General features: G+C 45.2%; 2 protein-coding genes and 1 non-coding gene across 5 annotated transcripts; 1 reads left to right on the forward strand and 2 right to left on the reverse strand.

Annotated features, from left to right (window-relative positions):
* Positions 1-712: 712 nt before the first annotated feature.
* smc5 (structural maintenance of chromosomes 5) lies at positions 713-9547 on the reverse strand. Of its 2 annotated transcripts, none has more exons than XM_086214673.1 (24): positions 9282-9547; positions 8208-8349; positions 7952-8004; positions 7656-7821; positions 7396-7530; positions 7104-7244; positions 6868-7029; positions 6255-6326; positions 5737-5992; positions 5486-5640; positions 5229-5342; positions 4245-4339; positions 4019-4151; positions 3778-3951; positions 3407-3576; positions 3179-3302; positions 2744-2866; positions 2541-2666; positions 2329-2424; positions 2130-2234; positions 1922-2041; positions 1511-1690; positions 1330-1425; positions 713-1238 (listed from the first exon to the last, which is right to left on the reverse strand). In XM_086214673.1, the coding sequence occupies exons 1-24, from the start codon at positions 9449-9451 to the stop codon at positions 1104-1106; spliced, it is 3243 nt and encodes a 1080-aa protein (XP_086070799.1). In that variant the 5' UTR covers positions 9452-9547; the 3' UTR covers positions 713-1103. The 2 variants fall into 2 exon arrangements, with proteins under 2 accessions (XP_086070799.1, XP_086070800.1); XM_086214674.1 differs by lacking the exon at positions 9282-9547 and adding an exon at positions 8578-9210.
* A 1097-nt stretch (positions 9548-10644) lies between these two features.
* On the reverse strand, positions 10645-11016 carry LOC147256560 (small Cajal body-specific RNA 2). The gene has a single exon (XR_015117961.1).
* Positions 11017-11790: 774 nt separating this feature from the next.
* LOC147256561 (protein FAM107B) lies at positions 11791-16636 on the forward strand. Of its 2 annotated transcripts, none has more exons than XR_015117934.1 (5): positions 11791-12108; positions 13413-13440; positions 14492-14639; positions 14747-15813; positions 16227-16340. XR_015117934.1 is itself a non-coding variant. In XM_086214677.1 (5 exons), the coding sequence occupies exons 1-5, from the start codon at positions 12085-12087 to the stop codon at positions 16326-16328; spliced, it is 447 nt and encodes a 148-aa protein (XP_086070803.1). In that variant the 5' UTR covers positions 11811-12084; the 3' UTR covers positions 16329-16636. The 2 variants fall into 2 exon arrangements, 1 of the variants encoding a protein (XP_086070803.1); XM_086214677.1 differs by having other exon boundaries at positions 11811-12108; positions 14747-14891; positions 16227-16636.
* The last annotated feature ends 179 nt before the right edge of the window (positions 16637-16815 follow it).

A 16815-nucleotide genomic window follows, 5' to 3' on the forward strand; every position in this document is an offset into this window, starting at 1 on the left:
GTGATATATCCTGAGTGTTGATTTGAACGCAGACTACGCATGAAACGTATATCACTTGTAGATTAAAGTTTAGTTCCACTTGAACCGAAAACACCGACTCAAACTCTGCTGTGTTACAGGAGCACAAAAATACATATATATATACATATACATACATATATATATATACATATATATACACATATATATATACATATATATACACATATATATATATACATATATGTATACACTTATATACATATACATACACATATATATATACATATATATATACACACATTTTTTTTTTTTTCAAGACACCTGTGCAGTGCCAGCTTTTGATGACATCATCATCCCCTCTCAGTCTGTCACCTCAGACGTCAAACTCCACTCTCAGCACCGTCTTTGAGAGGACGTCAATCAGGGGAACAGTCGCCTGGATAACCAGGTCCCAGTCAGAGAGAATCCTGCATGTACAGCTCCATATTTGATGGTCCAGTGAATATCCAGTCAGGGTAAACGGGGTAGGAAATTAATGCTTTTTCCTCATAATTGTCTTAGCTGTTGCAAAATGTTCTTCATACCCCCCCCCCCCCCCATGTAATTTTTCACATTGATGTTTTCACCTGCGCTATGCGGGATGAAAACAACAGGTGTGTTTTGTACGTGGCAACATCTGCTCACATGCCTGTCAAACATCTGGTGACTCAAAGTAAAGCTTACACCCCAGTAAGAGCAGAAAAATATAATATTTTATTAACATATAAATGTGAACAACTGTTCCTCAAAGAAATAACACGTTTTGCGATATCAGAGTTGTGACCAGTTTTCGATAGAAAAAAAAAAAGTGCAAATGATGAACAACAAACCCGATGCCGTTTTCATCGAAGGCATTAAAACCATGAGATTCAACAGTTTCTGTTTGAAACACAGTTCTCGTTTTCTCCGTTTCCTCTTTCATCTCCTCTGTGTGCTGTTGCTAGTTATGGTACTTAAAAATACCCCAAAAATAAAAGTTCTGGTCCACAGAGCCTCAAGTACTTTTCTTTGTCAGGAACTGAGCAACAGGAGTTCTTCTTCATGAGGGGTGAAGCTGTGTCCCCGAATGACTCCTGCTGGGTTCACGCCCGGGCCTTTTTGCGCAGGCACCGTCTGATGAAGTTTCTCTCGTCCCATTGGTTGGGGGGAAGCATGTGGGTGCCGTTATGGACGCAGAGAACGGTCATCTCCTCGGCGTACTGAAGATTCTGCAGCAGCTGAACACAACAGGAGAACATATTCAGGAACATCAGTCGAGTCAGACTCGACAATGAAGCAGGCGCAGACCTTCAGGGGGCCAACACTCACTTTGGGGGTGATGAAGAAGTACTGGGACGTCGTCTCTTTGCAGGCTGTGCTGACCACGATGTCAAAGACTCTTCTCTCATTGATGGGATCCATTCCCTACAGGGGAGAGAGAAGTCGTCTCAGGGACACACAGAGCCGGGAGGGGGGGGGGGGGCTGCTAGCAAAACAAGTCTGACGCTACCTGGTTGATCTCATCCACCACTCTGAAGGGGCAGCGGTTCAGCTCCTGCAGGGCCATGAGGTAGAGCATCGTGGAGACGCTGCGCTCTCCCCCGCTCTGATGATGGGCCGTCAGCTCGTGCAGCGTACTGCTGTTGTGAAACTTCACCCGGATGCGGATCCCGTACTTGTCATATTCCTCCTGTGGTGGACCAGGTGAAAGCTCATTCAGACTCTGGACCATTTGTGTTACCAGTTCATCACATGGGTCCTTTATGCGTCATTAATGTGATTTCCTGGGTATGAACGCTCAACTGCAGTCTCCTGTGGTGGTCCCAGTGACATAACCACGGAATGGTGACAATATTTATAGCAGAAATTATACAGACCTGTTTAACCGCTAACCTTGAAAACCCAATGCTTGTGCATTTACCTCGTTATCGAAGTGCAGGTCCACCTCTCCTGCACACTGCATGGAGCGAAAGAAAGCACTGAACTTGTCGTTGATCTGTTCCACCAGCTGCTTCAGAGGGTGCAGCCAGCGCTCCTTGGCCTGTAGGGCACACGCACGCACACACACGCACACACACTTCAACATTCCCTCATGAAACAGAATGGTCACTCATCTGATCCAAACATACCTGGGACATGTTCTGTCTGTAGGCGGACAGGGCGCTGATCTTCTCCTCCAGCTCTTTCTCCAGATGTTTGATTTCTTGTTCTCTCTTGTTGTACTCATCAACAACCTTAGAAGAAGAGAGAATTATGGCGACAACCACAATCAATCAATAACAGTCAATCACGTGAGGCGATGATGGAAAAGCCCTACAGTCGTCTTACACTCTCACTGAGGCCAGTGAAGCACTCGACTCTGGAGCGCTCCTCGTTCAACATGGCGTCGATCTCGTCCAGCGTGTCTGGCAGCTTGCTGAAAGCCTGCGTGAACATCAGACAAGAACCATACTATAAGAACCTTGTTTCCAGGGTTTTGTGTTCTAAACCGCAAGACAAGTGATACAGAGGAAGCAGCTGGCGTTCCGCTCAACACCGACATTACGCAGGTCTTCTGTTAGCATCCCGTCAGCCGAAATCCCACAAATCGACTTCGCCCTCTTCAGCAAGTCTTTGCCTTGTTCTCTCAGCTGGATTCTCCTCTGATCCAGATGGCTGCACCGTTGCTGTAGAAACACGGATGCAATGAGTTCCTGTCATGGGCCGACACGGAGAGAGAACCCTGCTAATGTGAAACGCTTACGTCAGCACTCTTCAGTTCAGAGGCACCTTCCCGACAGTCACTGTCCAGCTTGGTCTTCTCGGCAGTCAGCCCCACCATCTCCAACGCCAGGTGCACCTTCTCCATGGTCAGTTTGGCTCTCAGCTACAGACACGAGATACGAGGAGCATTAAGTTCCACAGAATGTCACGCAATGACATACAGAAAAGAACGCAGAGCGCCAGTGTGAGGGGAGTTCGGCTCTTTCATAGCAAAACGGGGAAAAACTACAACTGTAACATCTGTGAGTAAATGCTCTCTCAATATTTATCATCACGTTTTCCATCTACAGCGGCCGTTACTTTCCTAATGTCTCAGAGTTCAGCACAAGTTTGAAAAAAAATCCAGAGTTTAATGGCAAGAGGCCATTCAATAGATGTAATCATACACATGTTGGCTGCACGTCACATATCCTACCTTCATTTGGGCCATGAACGCAGCAACTATTGACACCTTTTGAAAATTGACAGCTGCAATTTTCTCTTTAGTTTCCCTTTCGATCTCCGTCATGTCAATGATATTCTGCTCCATCTGCCTCAGGCTGGACAGACGGACAGAGGGAGTGAGACCGATACATCCATAATTGTCAGAAAAGTCCAATAGTCAGGTCTGTAAGACATTGTTGACTTCAGAATACAGAGCTACCTGTCCTGTTTGGTACTGATCTTCTGCTCCAGTTGTCTTTTTTTGCCCTTTAATTCAGACAATGTCTTTTTCTCTGACAAAAGTTCATTGTCGCGCCGATCCAGAGCGGCGGAGTCCTTCTGGAGGGTCTTCATCCGCTCATCAATGGCTTGTAGCCTGTTCTGACAAGCCTGCTCGCACAGACAATGAGTTACTGTTAGCCTCAGGACACAGCTAGGAAGTGAATTAATGAAAACTTCCGTTCTTCAAATCTTTTTGCTGAAAGATATCAAAACTATGAAGACAAACAAAGAATGCGTGATAGATGATTAACAACACGAGGGAACTGAAGGACGGAAGGTCGAATTGTGCTTCATGTGTCCCTCCCTCACCTTCGCCTGCTCCTCCCGCATCCGTTTCTCTTCAGCATCCACGGTGATGGTGAGGTACTGGGACGGGTGCAGGGTGTTGTTGCTGGTGCTTATCTTGTTGGAGTAAAGAGACCTCTTCACCGTGTACCTCTCCTCTGAGGTGTACAGTACCTTCAGGTAGGGCTCCTCAATCACCTGCAACATGAGTCACATGATGCCACTCCAGCTCTGCCGTTCCGTTCTGGGACATTTAGAAACCTACCGTTTTAATCATGGCTTTGGTTTTCTCGTTGCCCACAGGGACGTTGTGCACTTTGTACTGCTGACAGAGGTAACTCATCACTTCATCAGGTGCATCAAACATCTCACGTAGGTAGGAGAAGAAGCCGAAACGCCTGCAAACACAATGTGAGCAAATGAAACAACCAACAGATAAAAGTGATTGTTTTAATTCAAAATGATGTATGTAGATGTAGATCTGCTCTCACCTCAAAGAATCAATCTTTTGTGTTGGCTCCTGTTTAGACCACGACTCCGCCGGAGCAGAAATGGAGTTCACCTTCAGGTTCATCCTGTCTCGGACCTGCAGGCCAGGAGAGATCAGAGCACAGGTCTTTATCTGACAGGTTAGAAACTTGATTTTTTTCTCTGTAGAAAGCACTGACGTTCCTCAGTGTCTTGACATTAACCATATGGAAGCTGTGTTCGGCCGTTAGAAGAAACTAGATAGAACATTCTCTACTACATTTTTATTGGGGTTTGTTGGCTTTTAATGAGCCCTTCCCACATGCGTAGACAGCAGGCCATCTTCCATCTACAGCAGCCCCCATTGGACAAACCAGCACCTCCACATTTGAGTTTGCTCCTACTTGTTTCTTTAGTCATTACTTGTTTGAAACTTCGCCAGTTGTAAAGTATTTGAACAAGCCACCTGCGCCGTCTGCCGTGTTCACCTGCTGTTGGTGTTGTCATACAAGAAAGTTTGAATGCATTTGCACAACAGACTTCTAGTTTAGACCACGACTGGTGAAACTAACCGTCACAACCACCACCAACGCCTCCTCAGAATTTACACTAAGACACATTCACGAAGGAAGAGAGCGGAGTGACCGATGACAGCACCCCATACTGAACTCCATTCAGGAAACTCACATTTTAAAAAGGTTGTTTCCTCATCTTTTTGCAGAGACACAACACAGTAGATTTTCAACTGCGCTAAATGATAACAAGATGCAGTCGTTTCAGCATCAACTCGCTACCATAAAGTCGCAGCAATCCTCAATGGAGGCAGCAGGTGACAACGTCGCTTGGCATTTTGCACTGAATAAAGTTTGAGGGCCTGAACAGCGATGCTGCATCATGCGGGACCTCCAAGCTGCTGAAGATTTTCCTTCGATCCTACACACTAAAACGTGATGCAATCTCCCTCCAACCCGAGTCCCTGTGACGAACACAAAGCGAAGCACCCTGACCTCAGTCATGAATCTTTCCATGTCATCTCTCCTCTGGAAGACGAACGCCCGCAGGTCATGGAATGAAATGTGGTTCTCCAAATACTTAGCGAAGCTTCGTTCTCTCACATTGATCTGAGGAGACAGAAGAGAAAGAATACATGTTAGGAGAAAAAAGAAGAGTCAAATGATCAAAGCCAACCCCCAGTTTCGTTCTGCTTCTCCTTTCGTCAACTTGCTACATGGACTCGAGGACCTCCCTGGTTAGTCCAACTCACCACAAGCATTATGGGCTCATGGACATTTCCAGCGAAGAGTTGTCTGTTCCGCCTCAGCCACTGCAGCGCCGTGTGTGTGTCCCGGTGGCGTCCCCGCAGCTTGTCTTCTTTGGCGTTCATCATGTTGTTCATGTCATTGAGCTTTTTCTCCAACTCTGGTAACAAAAAAAAAAATCCTCAAAGTGATGCGCGTGAACCATTGTTGAGTTGTCTGGACTCTCCTGTGTGGTCATTGTTTCTGAAAAACTCACTTCTGGAGTCTGCGTGGAGATTGTCCCTCTCCCTGCACAGGTCAGCTTTCTCCCCTTGGATCTTTGCCCTGTCCTCCTGGATACGCCGTAGCTCTGCATTGACAGCATTGATACGCGGTATCACATCTGATTGGTCGCCAACTTTGGCAAGCTCCACTCTCAAGTCCTCAATGGCGCGCTTGGTATTGCTGATCCGTTTCTTTTGGTCTTCCGCCTCCATTTGCTTCAGTTTCAGTGATTGTTTAATGTCCTCAATCTAGAGAGAGGAACAAAGAGAGTTGACTTTTACAGTGATGACAGCAACAGATGAAGACAACACCATCAGTCGCTTGGTACAAAGCTATGAGTGCGTGACAGTTTAGGAGAGAAGTACTAACAGTTTGCACCAACAGAGCAATAAACAGAACCACTTAGTGAGTCACTGTGGGCTTCCAGATTTATGGTGTCATGTTTTCACACACGTACGTAAGTAGAAGGAAGGAACTGAGATTCCCCACTTTGATAAACTGGCCCCTCACCTCTTTGTGTTTGCGGTCCAACTGATCTTGTTTCTGTTTGCACTTCAGAGAAGCTTCTTTGATGGCAGCAGTCTGAAAAACAATGAGCTCATCTTGACAACATATAAGTCAAAGATGATGGATTAAAAAAGTTTTCATAAAACCATTTGAGAAGTCACTCATAGGAAATGTTTGGAAATGGGTAGAGGCACTGAAAAAACACGAGGAAAGTGATTGGATGAACCATCTGTCAATCGCAGGCTAACTTCAACCGTTCACATCCACCAACTCTGTGACTCCCACTGAAAGCCAGTCAGGAGAGATGCAAAAGTTTCTTGTCAATCGAGGAAATCCTTCAGGCGCGTTCTTTGCTCTTCTTTCAAGAAATATTTACTTTCTAGTTGTGACAACGCTGTTGCTAAGGCAGCATCTATGCTAACCTCTCCAGCAGCTGCCAGCACACCTGACCCACGCCTGGTTTCTGGAGTAACGTTGTGATTTCTCTTATGGGTCACTCGTGAAATTAATCTGATTAATCACCTGGAGGACCATCCAGGCGATCGTGAGCACCAGGTTGGCGGGCGCTGCAGCAGAACTATCAGACGAACAGCATTTGCTCAGGAAGAGTTCTCACCTTAGCCTTCATCTGAGTTTCAGAGGGCTTCAGCTGGTTCTCAATCTGCTGAATCTTCTTCAGCATGGGTGCTTGGGCCTCCTTCAGAGCGGTGAGCTGCATTTTCACCTCCTCCCGCTCCTTCTTCACATCGGCAAGCTCTTTACGGGTGGTCTCATACTCCTATCACCAGAAGGAAGCAGAGAAGTCTTCACACTGCCTTTGTGGGTCCACGAAGGTTCATCTCAAACACTCACCACCCACGGTTTCTTCTTCGCGAGCAACTCGATCACATCCAGATGCCTCTTCTTTTCATAGTAACGTTTCACATCGTGCTTGTTCCTCTCGTTCCTCTGCTTGGCCTTCTCCAGGAAGCTGGCCCTCTCTTTCACAACACTCTGAAACAAGCCACCAGCAACACTGATAACCCAGAGCTCAGCTTTCCTCCAACAGAGAATAAAAAGTTCAACTATCTGTTGAGCCACCATGAGGCTCAGGGTGAACAAGCTGCCTCTCAGGTCTACACGTCCTCATGAGCCACATCTTTACCTCCAGGTCTCGTTCTTTGTTGCGGAAGTTTTTGAGCTCACAGTGGTACTCGTACATCTCTGGTGGTCCCACAGACTTCTCAGTTGCCTCCAACAACTCAATTTTGGACATCTTGGCAAATTCGCCCACTTTTTCCTGTCGGGACAAACCAGCCACGGCAACAGGAAGCAGGAAGACAAGTTCTTAGAGGGGCTTTTTATGACAGAGGCGACTGTTACAACATCACACGTGCAACTGGTTTTGCTGTGACAAAAACATACCTGAGGCAGAAACTGGCAAAGGTTGCTGACTTGAATGCGTAGAGCCTTGACCTCTTCTTCCACGGTTTTCTGGCTACACTGTCTTCCATTCAGCGTCCACTGAGACTGATTGTTCTCCACATGGATCTCTCTCTTGATGACTACATTATGACCACCACCCTTGTACCTGAAAGGACAATCAATAGGATACATGCTGCAAATCCATATCCCAAAGTTCAGTTAACAAGTTCGACATTTCTGTCACTATTTACTATTAGACTGACGTTTTTCCAGAAATACCGCATCACAAAACTTACAGTTCGATCTCCACAAATCCATTGTTGCATCCACGTTTCACGTAAAGCCCAACCTACCAAACAAAAGAATCACTACATCATCATTACTCATCATCAGAATCCTAGTTTATTTGTCAGCTGTCATGAAAATAATAAAATCATAAGGCTGACAAGTGTGTGGGGATCTTCAGAGCTGAAGGACGTCATCTTATAAAGTGTGCGTGAAATCCAAACCCACAGGTCAAACTACAGGGGGCTGGGCTGCTTTGAAGCTTACCTTGTCCCCTCGGCCCAAGAGAGCGGTCTTCCCAGCCAGACCCAAGCAGATGGCGCACACGATACTCGACTTGCCAGTTCCATTCGCTCCCACGATCATGTTCAGGTTGGGGCCAGGATACACAACAGAGTAGTCATAGGTCCTGCCAGAGCACAAGGAGGACATTTCATGTTTATAGCAGAAGAGGATTTCTAGAAATTACAAAAAAAAGACTTGTATTAAAAATGCCTTTTTGTAAAGGTATTGACACTACTGTATAAAAAACGCTGTTCAATGTCAAATCAATTTAAATGCCTCCATGTTTGGATATGCATGCACGGTAACGTTATTTTGAAGGTCGTTCAGATGGATTCACTTTAGGTCCTCTTGCCTTTTCTGGGACACAGAGACTCCTTCAAGGATGGTCCTCATCTGGTTGGACAAGTTCAAGCTTCCTGTCAACCAGTGTCCCCCACACGGGCTGCCCCAGGGCAGACTGGTGTTCTAACATAATGATGTGTGAGTAGTTTCTGCTACTGGTGCTACGTTGTTCTGAGGAGTATCTGAATATTCATTAAGGTCTATTTAGTAGGGCAATACTTGACTTGCTTATCTGGTCAAGCCTCAAACTGTCACTCCGTAAGTAATATGGACAGGATTTCCTTTATACATAGTAAAAAAAACGCCTGTATGCACATAGGAACACCTTCCGGAGGGACAATGCATGTGAATCAGCACTTGTACATCATTCCATTCAAGTCTGAATATCATCTGTCTCGATGAGGCAGACTCAACTGCAGGATATCAGACTCCAACTGTCTAACTTCACTTCCACGAAATCCTGACATTTAGGTCGACTCGACTCCTCCTGATGGGAGCCGTCTTAATGGCGGTAGCGAGGTTACAGGGTGCTGACTCTCAACTGAAAGATGAACGACAGAGGTCAAATCATCCATGACCTCTGAAGCTACTGTGTTTCTGGTTGTGTGTGCTAGCTTAGCTGTCGAGTTGTCACGGGTCTCTCGTAGTCTCTAAGAGCCTGCGTTTCGTTCTAGAGACGTTGGATTATTTGACAGTTGACGAGGAGGAACTTACAGGAAGTTTTGCATGGTGATGCGCAGTATTGATCCCTCAACAAAACGCTCATCTGCCCCGGCAACTTCGGGCTGACTGTCCGGGAACATGCCGGCTGTGTTGCTACTAGTTTGTGAGCCAGCGTTCCGGCTTTCATGACTGAGCCGCTGTTTTTTCCTGGGCTCCGACATGGCGAGCAACAACACCAACGGTGAGCTCAGCGAGGAAGAAAAAAAAACCCTACACGCACATTCTACCGCTTTCGCTCGCGCGCTTTGCTGAGTCGTAACTGACAACCGATTGGACAAGAGTGCTCACATGGGCAAGGAAGTGACGTTGCGCATAGTGTGTTATCGCGATACTACGGATCGCGCTAACTACAGCTCGTGGATAGTATCTATCAAGAGAGATTTTCTCACTCCAGGGAGTAAAACTCTGTACTTAACTTGATTATATCAGTGTAATGTTCACTGATACATGTACATTGGCCTATTAGTACTTAACTGACTTCAATTGTCTGAAGCACACTGAGTGACCCTGACGTTTAATACTTTTTACAAGCTTCAGCTCGCTCATCACTCCTGAATTGAAACATAAATGCTCAACTGGAGGACTACACTGCCGGATAATATAGACTAAAGCTGTACAATATTTTGTCTCATTTAAATCAGGAAAGGTTGTACCTGTAAATTAAAACAGACAATGGCGGCTAATATATCTGTACAAATAAAAAATAACAAGACAGTGAGTGATTCCAATGAAGAAAAAACAAACTTTATTATCATTGCACAACTGTTTTTACTGATATAACTACATGAGAAATGAACTCATTAACAGTGCTATTGATTTATAGCTACTAACTGGCAATATTTTTTTTTGGGGGGGGGGGGTATACAGTCTACTTGATAAATCTGGTTTGATTTAGAGTCGCTGGGAGATTGTACAAAGTTCCCCACTCGGGCAGTGGGTGGCGGTAGTGCGCCATTAACCTGGTTTCCAAAACTTGAGAAGAAGACGTAGCAGAAACAAAGTAGAATTCCGCATGACCAGTATCCAGGTGTTTGTCACATCAAATAAATACTGAAAAAAACGCCATTTTACTTAAAAATACTTTCCTGCATTCACAATAGATCCTTCTCCGGGTTTGGAGGCTCGTTGTGACGTTCCGCGTTCGAAGTGACCCTCGCCCCATTGTTGGTAGCATTTTTAGCTAGCTCTTACAACTCGGTTAGCTTTTCAACCAGAGGTTGGCGCCCAGAATGCGTTTCCGAAATTACAGTTGAAGAAAAATATCATACTAAAGCGTCGTTTTAAAGCTAAATAAAAGAAGCATTAAAATCTTCAGAAGACACATCCTCCGTACAGGGCTCCAAGCTTATTGTGGTTAGATCAGAATCGCCTCTTTACTCATTGTCCTTCGTGAAGTTTGGGTTGAACCCAAACACACCCAGAACTTGTATATCTGATCAATTCATCACCTCTGACCACAGCTCGAAGCGTGGAGGCCCTGGAAGTTCATCTCTCGCCTGCTGATCATCGCCGCGGAGGCTAGCGGGCAGTTTTCCTATCATTTCTTGCCGGAACAGAGCCACACTCCGACCAGATCAAATAAGATCAGTGTGTAGGTTTTAACGTAGACACTCACTCACTTACTTACTTACTTACTTACACGCCACATTCCCTCACCCAGACACGCGCCTCTTTCACTCTCTCACTTTCGCACACAATCACGCAAGCCACTCAAAATCCCACTACGTTCAGGTTGTATATAAAGCCAAATCGCATGGCATTATGGGAAATAGACAATGGGACTACAGCGACCTCTTGTGTCAGAAAGAAATTGAAATCACATTGTAATTATCGAGGGGTGAAGTGACTTCTATCGTACGGAGAATTAGATCCAAAGATGGCACATATACGCACGCGTGCCGCTGTACAATGCTTCGCACCTTTAGAAATATAAAATTTTGATTTTCACCCATGAACCTTGTTTGCGCTAAAACAGCATAATTATCTTGTTATCTTAAGACGACGTTATAACGACGTTATAACGTTGAGATAACGAGATCAACTGACGTGTTTCCATGAGATAATAGCTGTAAAAAAAAGGCTTTCTGAGCTTCCATACATGTTTTTGTTTGTTTTGTTTTTTTTACTGTTTTTCATTCATAAAAGTTATCTTTTTTATTGGTTTTTTTATCCATTAAAGTCAAACCAGGGACAAAAAAAATCCAAATTGTTTTCATCTGAGCATCATAACCACCGTCTTTTTTTTATTCATGTATGCAACAATGTGCTATTGACCACTGAAATCAGACAAACAAACAAAGCCAGTGCCGGGGCTTTAGGGACCGTCACTGTACAACGTGTAAGTGAATTCATGCCTGCTGCACAGATGGATTGTACAGTTTAAGAATGGATAATTAGTTAATATATACATTTGCTGCTTATCCTGAAAGTCTTTGTTGTCTCTGTGTGTACTGACGGCCCTGCAGGTGGAGGAGTGGACTGGCAGTAGTACCATGCTAGATTGGTTTTAAGCTGCATTTGTGTCTGCAGCAATTAACTAATCTAGCATCCCCCCTGTGGGGGTTGTGAGGTAATCTTGAATGGCGTAACGAGATTTGAGCGTCTACAACCGGCGTTGACGAGTGCTGGGAGGCACATTGAGTCTGAGGATCCCACGTCAACGACAACAATGCTGGAAGTGGAGGCTGCAAAGAGACAGACAGCAGAGAGGCGATGTGAGGAGGTGTGATTCTTCTCGCCATGAAGTAGAAAAAGGAATTGCCGGACAGAGAGAGTGGACCTCCGCCATCCTGCCATGGAGGTGTCAAATACAAAAAAAGTGAGTTTGAGTTTGTTTTTTTTTCTTTCACCTGTACTTGTGTCTCGAGACAAACAAGGTCAGCATGTGGTCCTGCTAAGACAGGACGTAAGAGTCACCTGGGTAAACTTATAGTTCTGCAAATGTTCATCACACAGAGGAAACTATGTGCCTCCGTACGGGAAGCTTGTTTGGAACGATGATCTTGCGGATTCGCGTGATCAAGAGAAGACCTGAATGTGCCGTTCACAGGCTCTGGGAACAGCGGACCATCATAGCAGGGTTACTGAACACTTTGAGGAGTAGGGAAATGCTGCGGATCACACGTTACGACGCTCAGTGTCACCAGATCTCCACCAAATGGCAGGTTTCGCTCTGCACTATCATCACGAACACCAAATGAGGGGATGGTATCTTAGAAGATGGTGTTCATCCCTCCAGCAGAGCTCCAGGGAGTCTAGGATTCAAGGATTCAAGGCTTCAAGGATCTTTATCGTCATACCACTCACATTTCCATGTTGGTGGTACGAAAATTGAACTCAGGTCCCGGGATAGCAAGAGATAGCATAATAGAGAGTAGAGAACAGAAATAGGTATTTACAGAACAGAAAGATATTTACAGAAGGATAGGAAGCCATCCTGATGACCCTCCTAGGGACACCTTAAGGTGGTTTTTCCTCCGTCACTTATCTGCATGCATGTTTGTAATACTGTCTTGAAGACTGTGTCCTCAGGACAGGACAGGACAGGACGGGACAGCGCAGGACAGGTCAGAGCTGGTGTGCTGCAGCAGGATCCTGCAGCTCAGACTCTCTGCAGGGGTTCAGGCCTGGTCCAGAACAGAGAAGTACAGGATCATAATGGTCGCCTGTGGGGTTTACGATAGACAGCCACACCACCAGTTTACCATCTGCTCCCTTCTCTCCTGGCTATCTGGTTTCACTGGGTGTGGCTGAGGCCTGTTTTTACTGGTCTCATGTTGTTGTTACGAACCAGATTGATAACAGCACCTTTTACATATCGAATGAAGAGTAAGAGGAGCCTGGTGATTCTTCGCCAAACACGTTGGCTGTCTGCTCATCGTGACGAGCGAACAGAGCTGTTGCGTCACAGCTCACCTGGACTCTGTCCCGTTTAGCTCCCGTCTAATTATACCGTCTGTCCAATCTGGTGAAGATCCAAGTACTCATGTTTCCACAAACAAGTTTTGGGACGCGTTTCTTCACCTGTTTACTTTGGCATGTGAGCGGGAAATAGTTTTGTTGTAAGTTAATGACATGCTTTTTCCCTGTTTTACTCCTCTTTCACTCTCTGTGTCCTCACAGAAACCAGGTTACGGACATCACAATCCAGGTGCGTTCCTCCAGAAGTAAGACAGACATTTAAAATCAGAGTGCAGGGTAGATGTACACCAATGGTCCATTAGTTAAGCTTTTTGATGGGTTATCAAGTTTGATAAATCCCTCCCAAACAGACCAAGCTATCAATTTGAATGATTGTTATTGAGTGACCGACTGACAGAGTGAACATTAAAATCCTCATGAATGGAGGATTTTAGGGCCAGTATGCGATCTAAAGAACTATCTGTGTGCCTCACAAGTTGGAAAGTGCAATGTAAGAGGCGCTTTAAAGTGATTCATCACCCTGGAAAGTGTACTTCACCTTTCAAGTGCTCTCAAGCAGGTGTCTGGAAGTTTTTCCCTGCCGCGTCGTTTCTTTGTGAGTCCAGGAAACTGAAAGAGCCGGCCACGCATATTTAGCTTGAGGCTAATCGAGCCTGACGGCTAACAACAGGAAGAACAAAACAAAACCACAAACACCTGTTTACAAGCGCATCATGCGACATAATCCACGTCTCCTTTAGAAGACTCAATACGCTCAGTAATCCACAAACTTTGTCATGAACGCCGCCAGCTCGATGCTATGGTGACCAGCACGAGCTAGCTAGCTAGTTCATTCAGCTGAACGTGGCAGCTGGTCGCTAACACCTCAACTGGAATTTTTTTTTTATTCCCCTTAAAAACTCAAACGCAGATGTTTGGTGGTTACTGAGTTTACAGCTGCATAAAGCAGCCGTAGATTATTCCGGACGATGCGCTTGTAAATTAGTACGTTTTGCCATCGTTAACAGCCGGTTGCCCTTTAGCTTCAAGCTAAACATACGTGGCTGGCTATTTTTGCATTGTGGAGTCACAAAGAAGTGACATGGCGGTGAAAAAAAAAAGACTTCATGAGCTAATTTGTGAGTACTTGAAGGGCAAAACACAGTTTTGGGGGAAAGTATCAATTACCATTTTATGGCACTCGAAGATTCAAATGTTTATTGTTTCAAGGTTATTTTTAGCCGAATGTATTTAATGTGAGGACTAAAAGACGGTAATATGAGCTCGTCTGTGCTTCTCAGTGACCTCTGTTGGCTCGCCGCTGCCACTCTGTCAGTCCACAGCAAACTGCAGTGACAACATCGCTCAGCCTAGAAAACTGAACGGCTCCTCCGTGGAGACGCCCAGCTACCAGAACCTGCACCGAGAGCTGCTGCTCAGCCATAAACGGTACCGGAGACTGAGATGAGCTCCGCTGATGTGAATGTGGTCATGGAGTGAGTCAGAGCAGGGTGGAGTGTGTTTGTGTTGAGCTGTGACTCTGACTGGCCGTGCAGGGGCCTGCTGCTGGAGGAGAAGCCAGAGCTGAAGCGGGTGCTGGAGCAGCGCCGACTGGAGCTGCACAGGGGGGAGGAGATGGCCCAGCGCCGGCCCTCCGACCTGGAGACGGAGCTTCGCAAGAGACAACAGAAGCTGCTGGAGGTCAGAGGCCATTCGCTGGCAGACACACTTCATCAAACAACATTCTGTCAGTTTTTAAACACTTAACACCTCTGCTGCTCCACATATTAAAGGGAAATAATGGACTTTTGACGCTGAGTTTACTCGGCATTCGGAGTTTAATTTTAAAAACAAGATCAGATTTGCAAACATTAATCCCATGACTCCCAAGTCCCTCCGACTTGTGAGTAACGAGAAGTATCTCATCGGGTCCTCTTGTGTTGTATCAGACTTCTATGGGTTGTCAGCAGTTTTCTCCCTCTAAACTCTTCAGATGGTTTCATTTAAATAAGTCCTCAAGGCCCAGAAGAGTTGACAGTTCCAATATTTCAAGAATAGTCCAAAAAAAAAATGAACGAAACTGTACAGCAGAACGTTTTTCCTTTCCAATCCCATTCATCATCTGATGACACCCCAGATTTATGTTGTGACGCTTTGGAGGGGTTCGACTCAGACTGAGAAAAACAGCATTCAGCCACTTATGAAGAAATTAAAATTTTCTTCTCTTCAACGAAGCAAAGCAGTACAACTCTGCAGAGGCATTAGTATTCAATGTGTAATAACATATTAGACAGAGGGGCCATTTTTCCCGCAGAGGGTTTCTTTTACATTTCATTTATTTAATAAATCTTGCTAAAAAAAAAAGACATATTAGATCAGATTAGATGAGATAGAATATGTTTTTATATACCATTTTGAATCAACGACATGTACTTGAGTGGAGCCACTTCGTTGTGCAAGTATTTTTACTTAAATCAAGGATCCGAGCACTTCTTATTTTTACTATTTATTCGTATGTGGTGTGTTAATTATGTATGTTGCATGTTATGTGTCAAATCGATACTGCACATCGGAGTTTCTGGGGAAACACAGCTTCGACCCTCAGTGTAAGGACTGTTACCTGGTAAGCTTGACGATAAAGTTCCCTTTGACTTTTTTCTTTTTTTTCTCTTTTGACTTTGACTTCTTTCATGACGGCCAAAGCTAAAATTTCAATGTTAAATGTCGCTGAGATTTTGAATCGAAATCCATCTGCTCTTAATCTTGCACACAAAAACACAGATTAACTACGAACTCTTTGTTTCCCCTAAAATGTGAAGTTACTTAAGTAATCCAAAACAATTGGAAAAAACAGAATTCATCAAAGCCTCTGTCTCAATATTTAGAGGGGTTTTTTTCCATTCAAAAACTTTCTGAAGAAGACTTTTTGACCATTTGTGATGTAAATTTGATTGGGAACCTATTAGACTGTCGCCTGGTGTGGACCGGAGGTGGTCACATGACACTGACCAGCTGAGTCATCCTTTGTTCCCCTAGTACGAGCAGGAGGAGATCCGGCAGAGGGAGAACCAGCAGAAGATCCCAGAGTTTGTCCGCGTCAAGGACAACCTGAGACGCACGCACACGTCCGAGCAGTGAAGCGTCCTGCAGCACCGCGGTGGCCCGACGGACGCGTCAGCACCGCTGACCGGATATGGAACTGTGTTGGGGAATGTCAGAGACTGAGGGGGTGTTCGTGTCAGGGATGTTGTTCTGAGGTTTTATATGTTTCTTATTGTCATTGTTTTGTGTATTTAAAAGAAACAAAGAAACAAACTTCCATTGTTGTTCTTCCACTGTTGGGTGGAAGGGCCGCGTCAGTCAAACAAATTATTTTGTATCAGTGAGCGAAGCGTTGTGAATCCCTCAGAGTTATGAATGGGAACGTTCCCAGTGTGTCTGTGTGTCGTGGAAATAAAGTCTTGTGGTTTGCAGAGATGCCCTGATTTGTCGGTCACAGTTCAAACCTCCGGTCGTTGATTTGCATGCAGCCCTTCACCGACCCACCCTCTCACCACCACCACCGCCACTCTTTCACATGGACTTTGTTTAATTAGCAGATCTTTTCATTCCTTCACGGGATGAG

This window comes from Aulostomus chinensis, chromosome 9 (genome assembly GCF_037954235.1).
Source record: "Aulostomus chinensis isolate RoL2024-O1b breed Wild chromosome 9, RoL_Achi_v1.0, whole genome shotgun sequence".
NCBI lineage: Eukaryota > Metazoa > Chordata > Actinopteri > Syngnathiformes > Aulostomidae > Aulostomus > Aulostomus chinensis.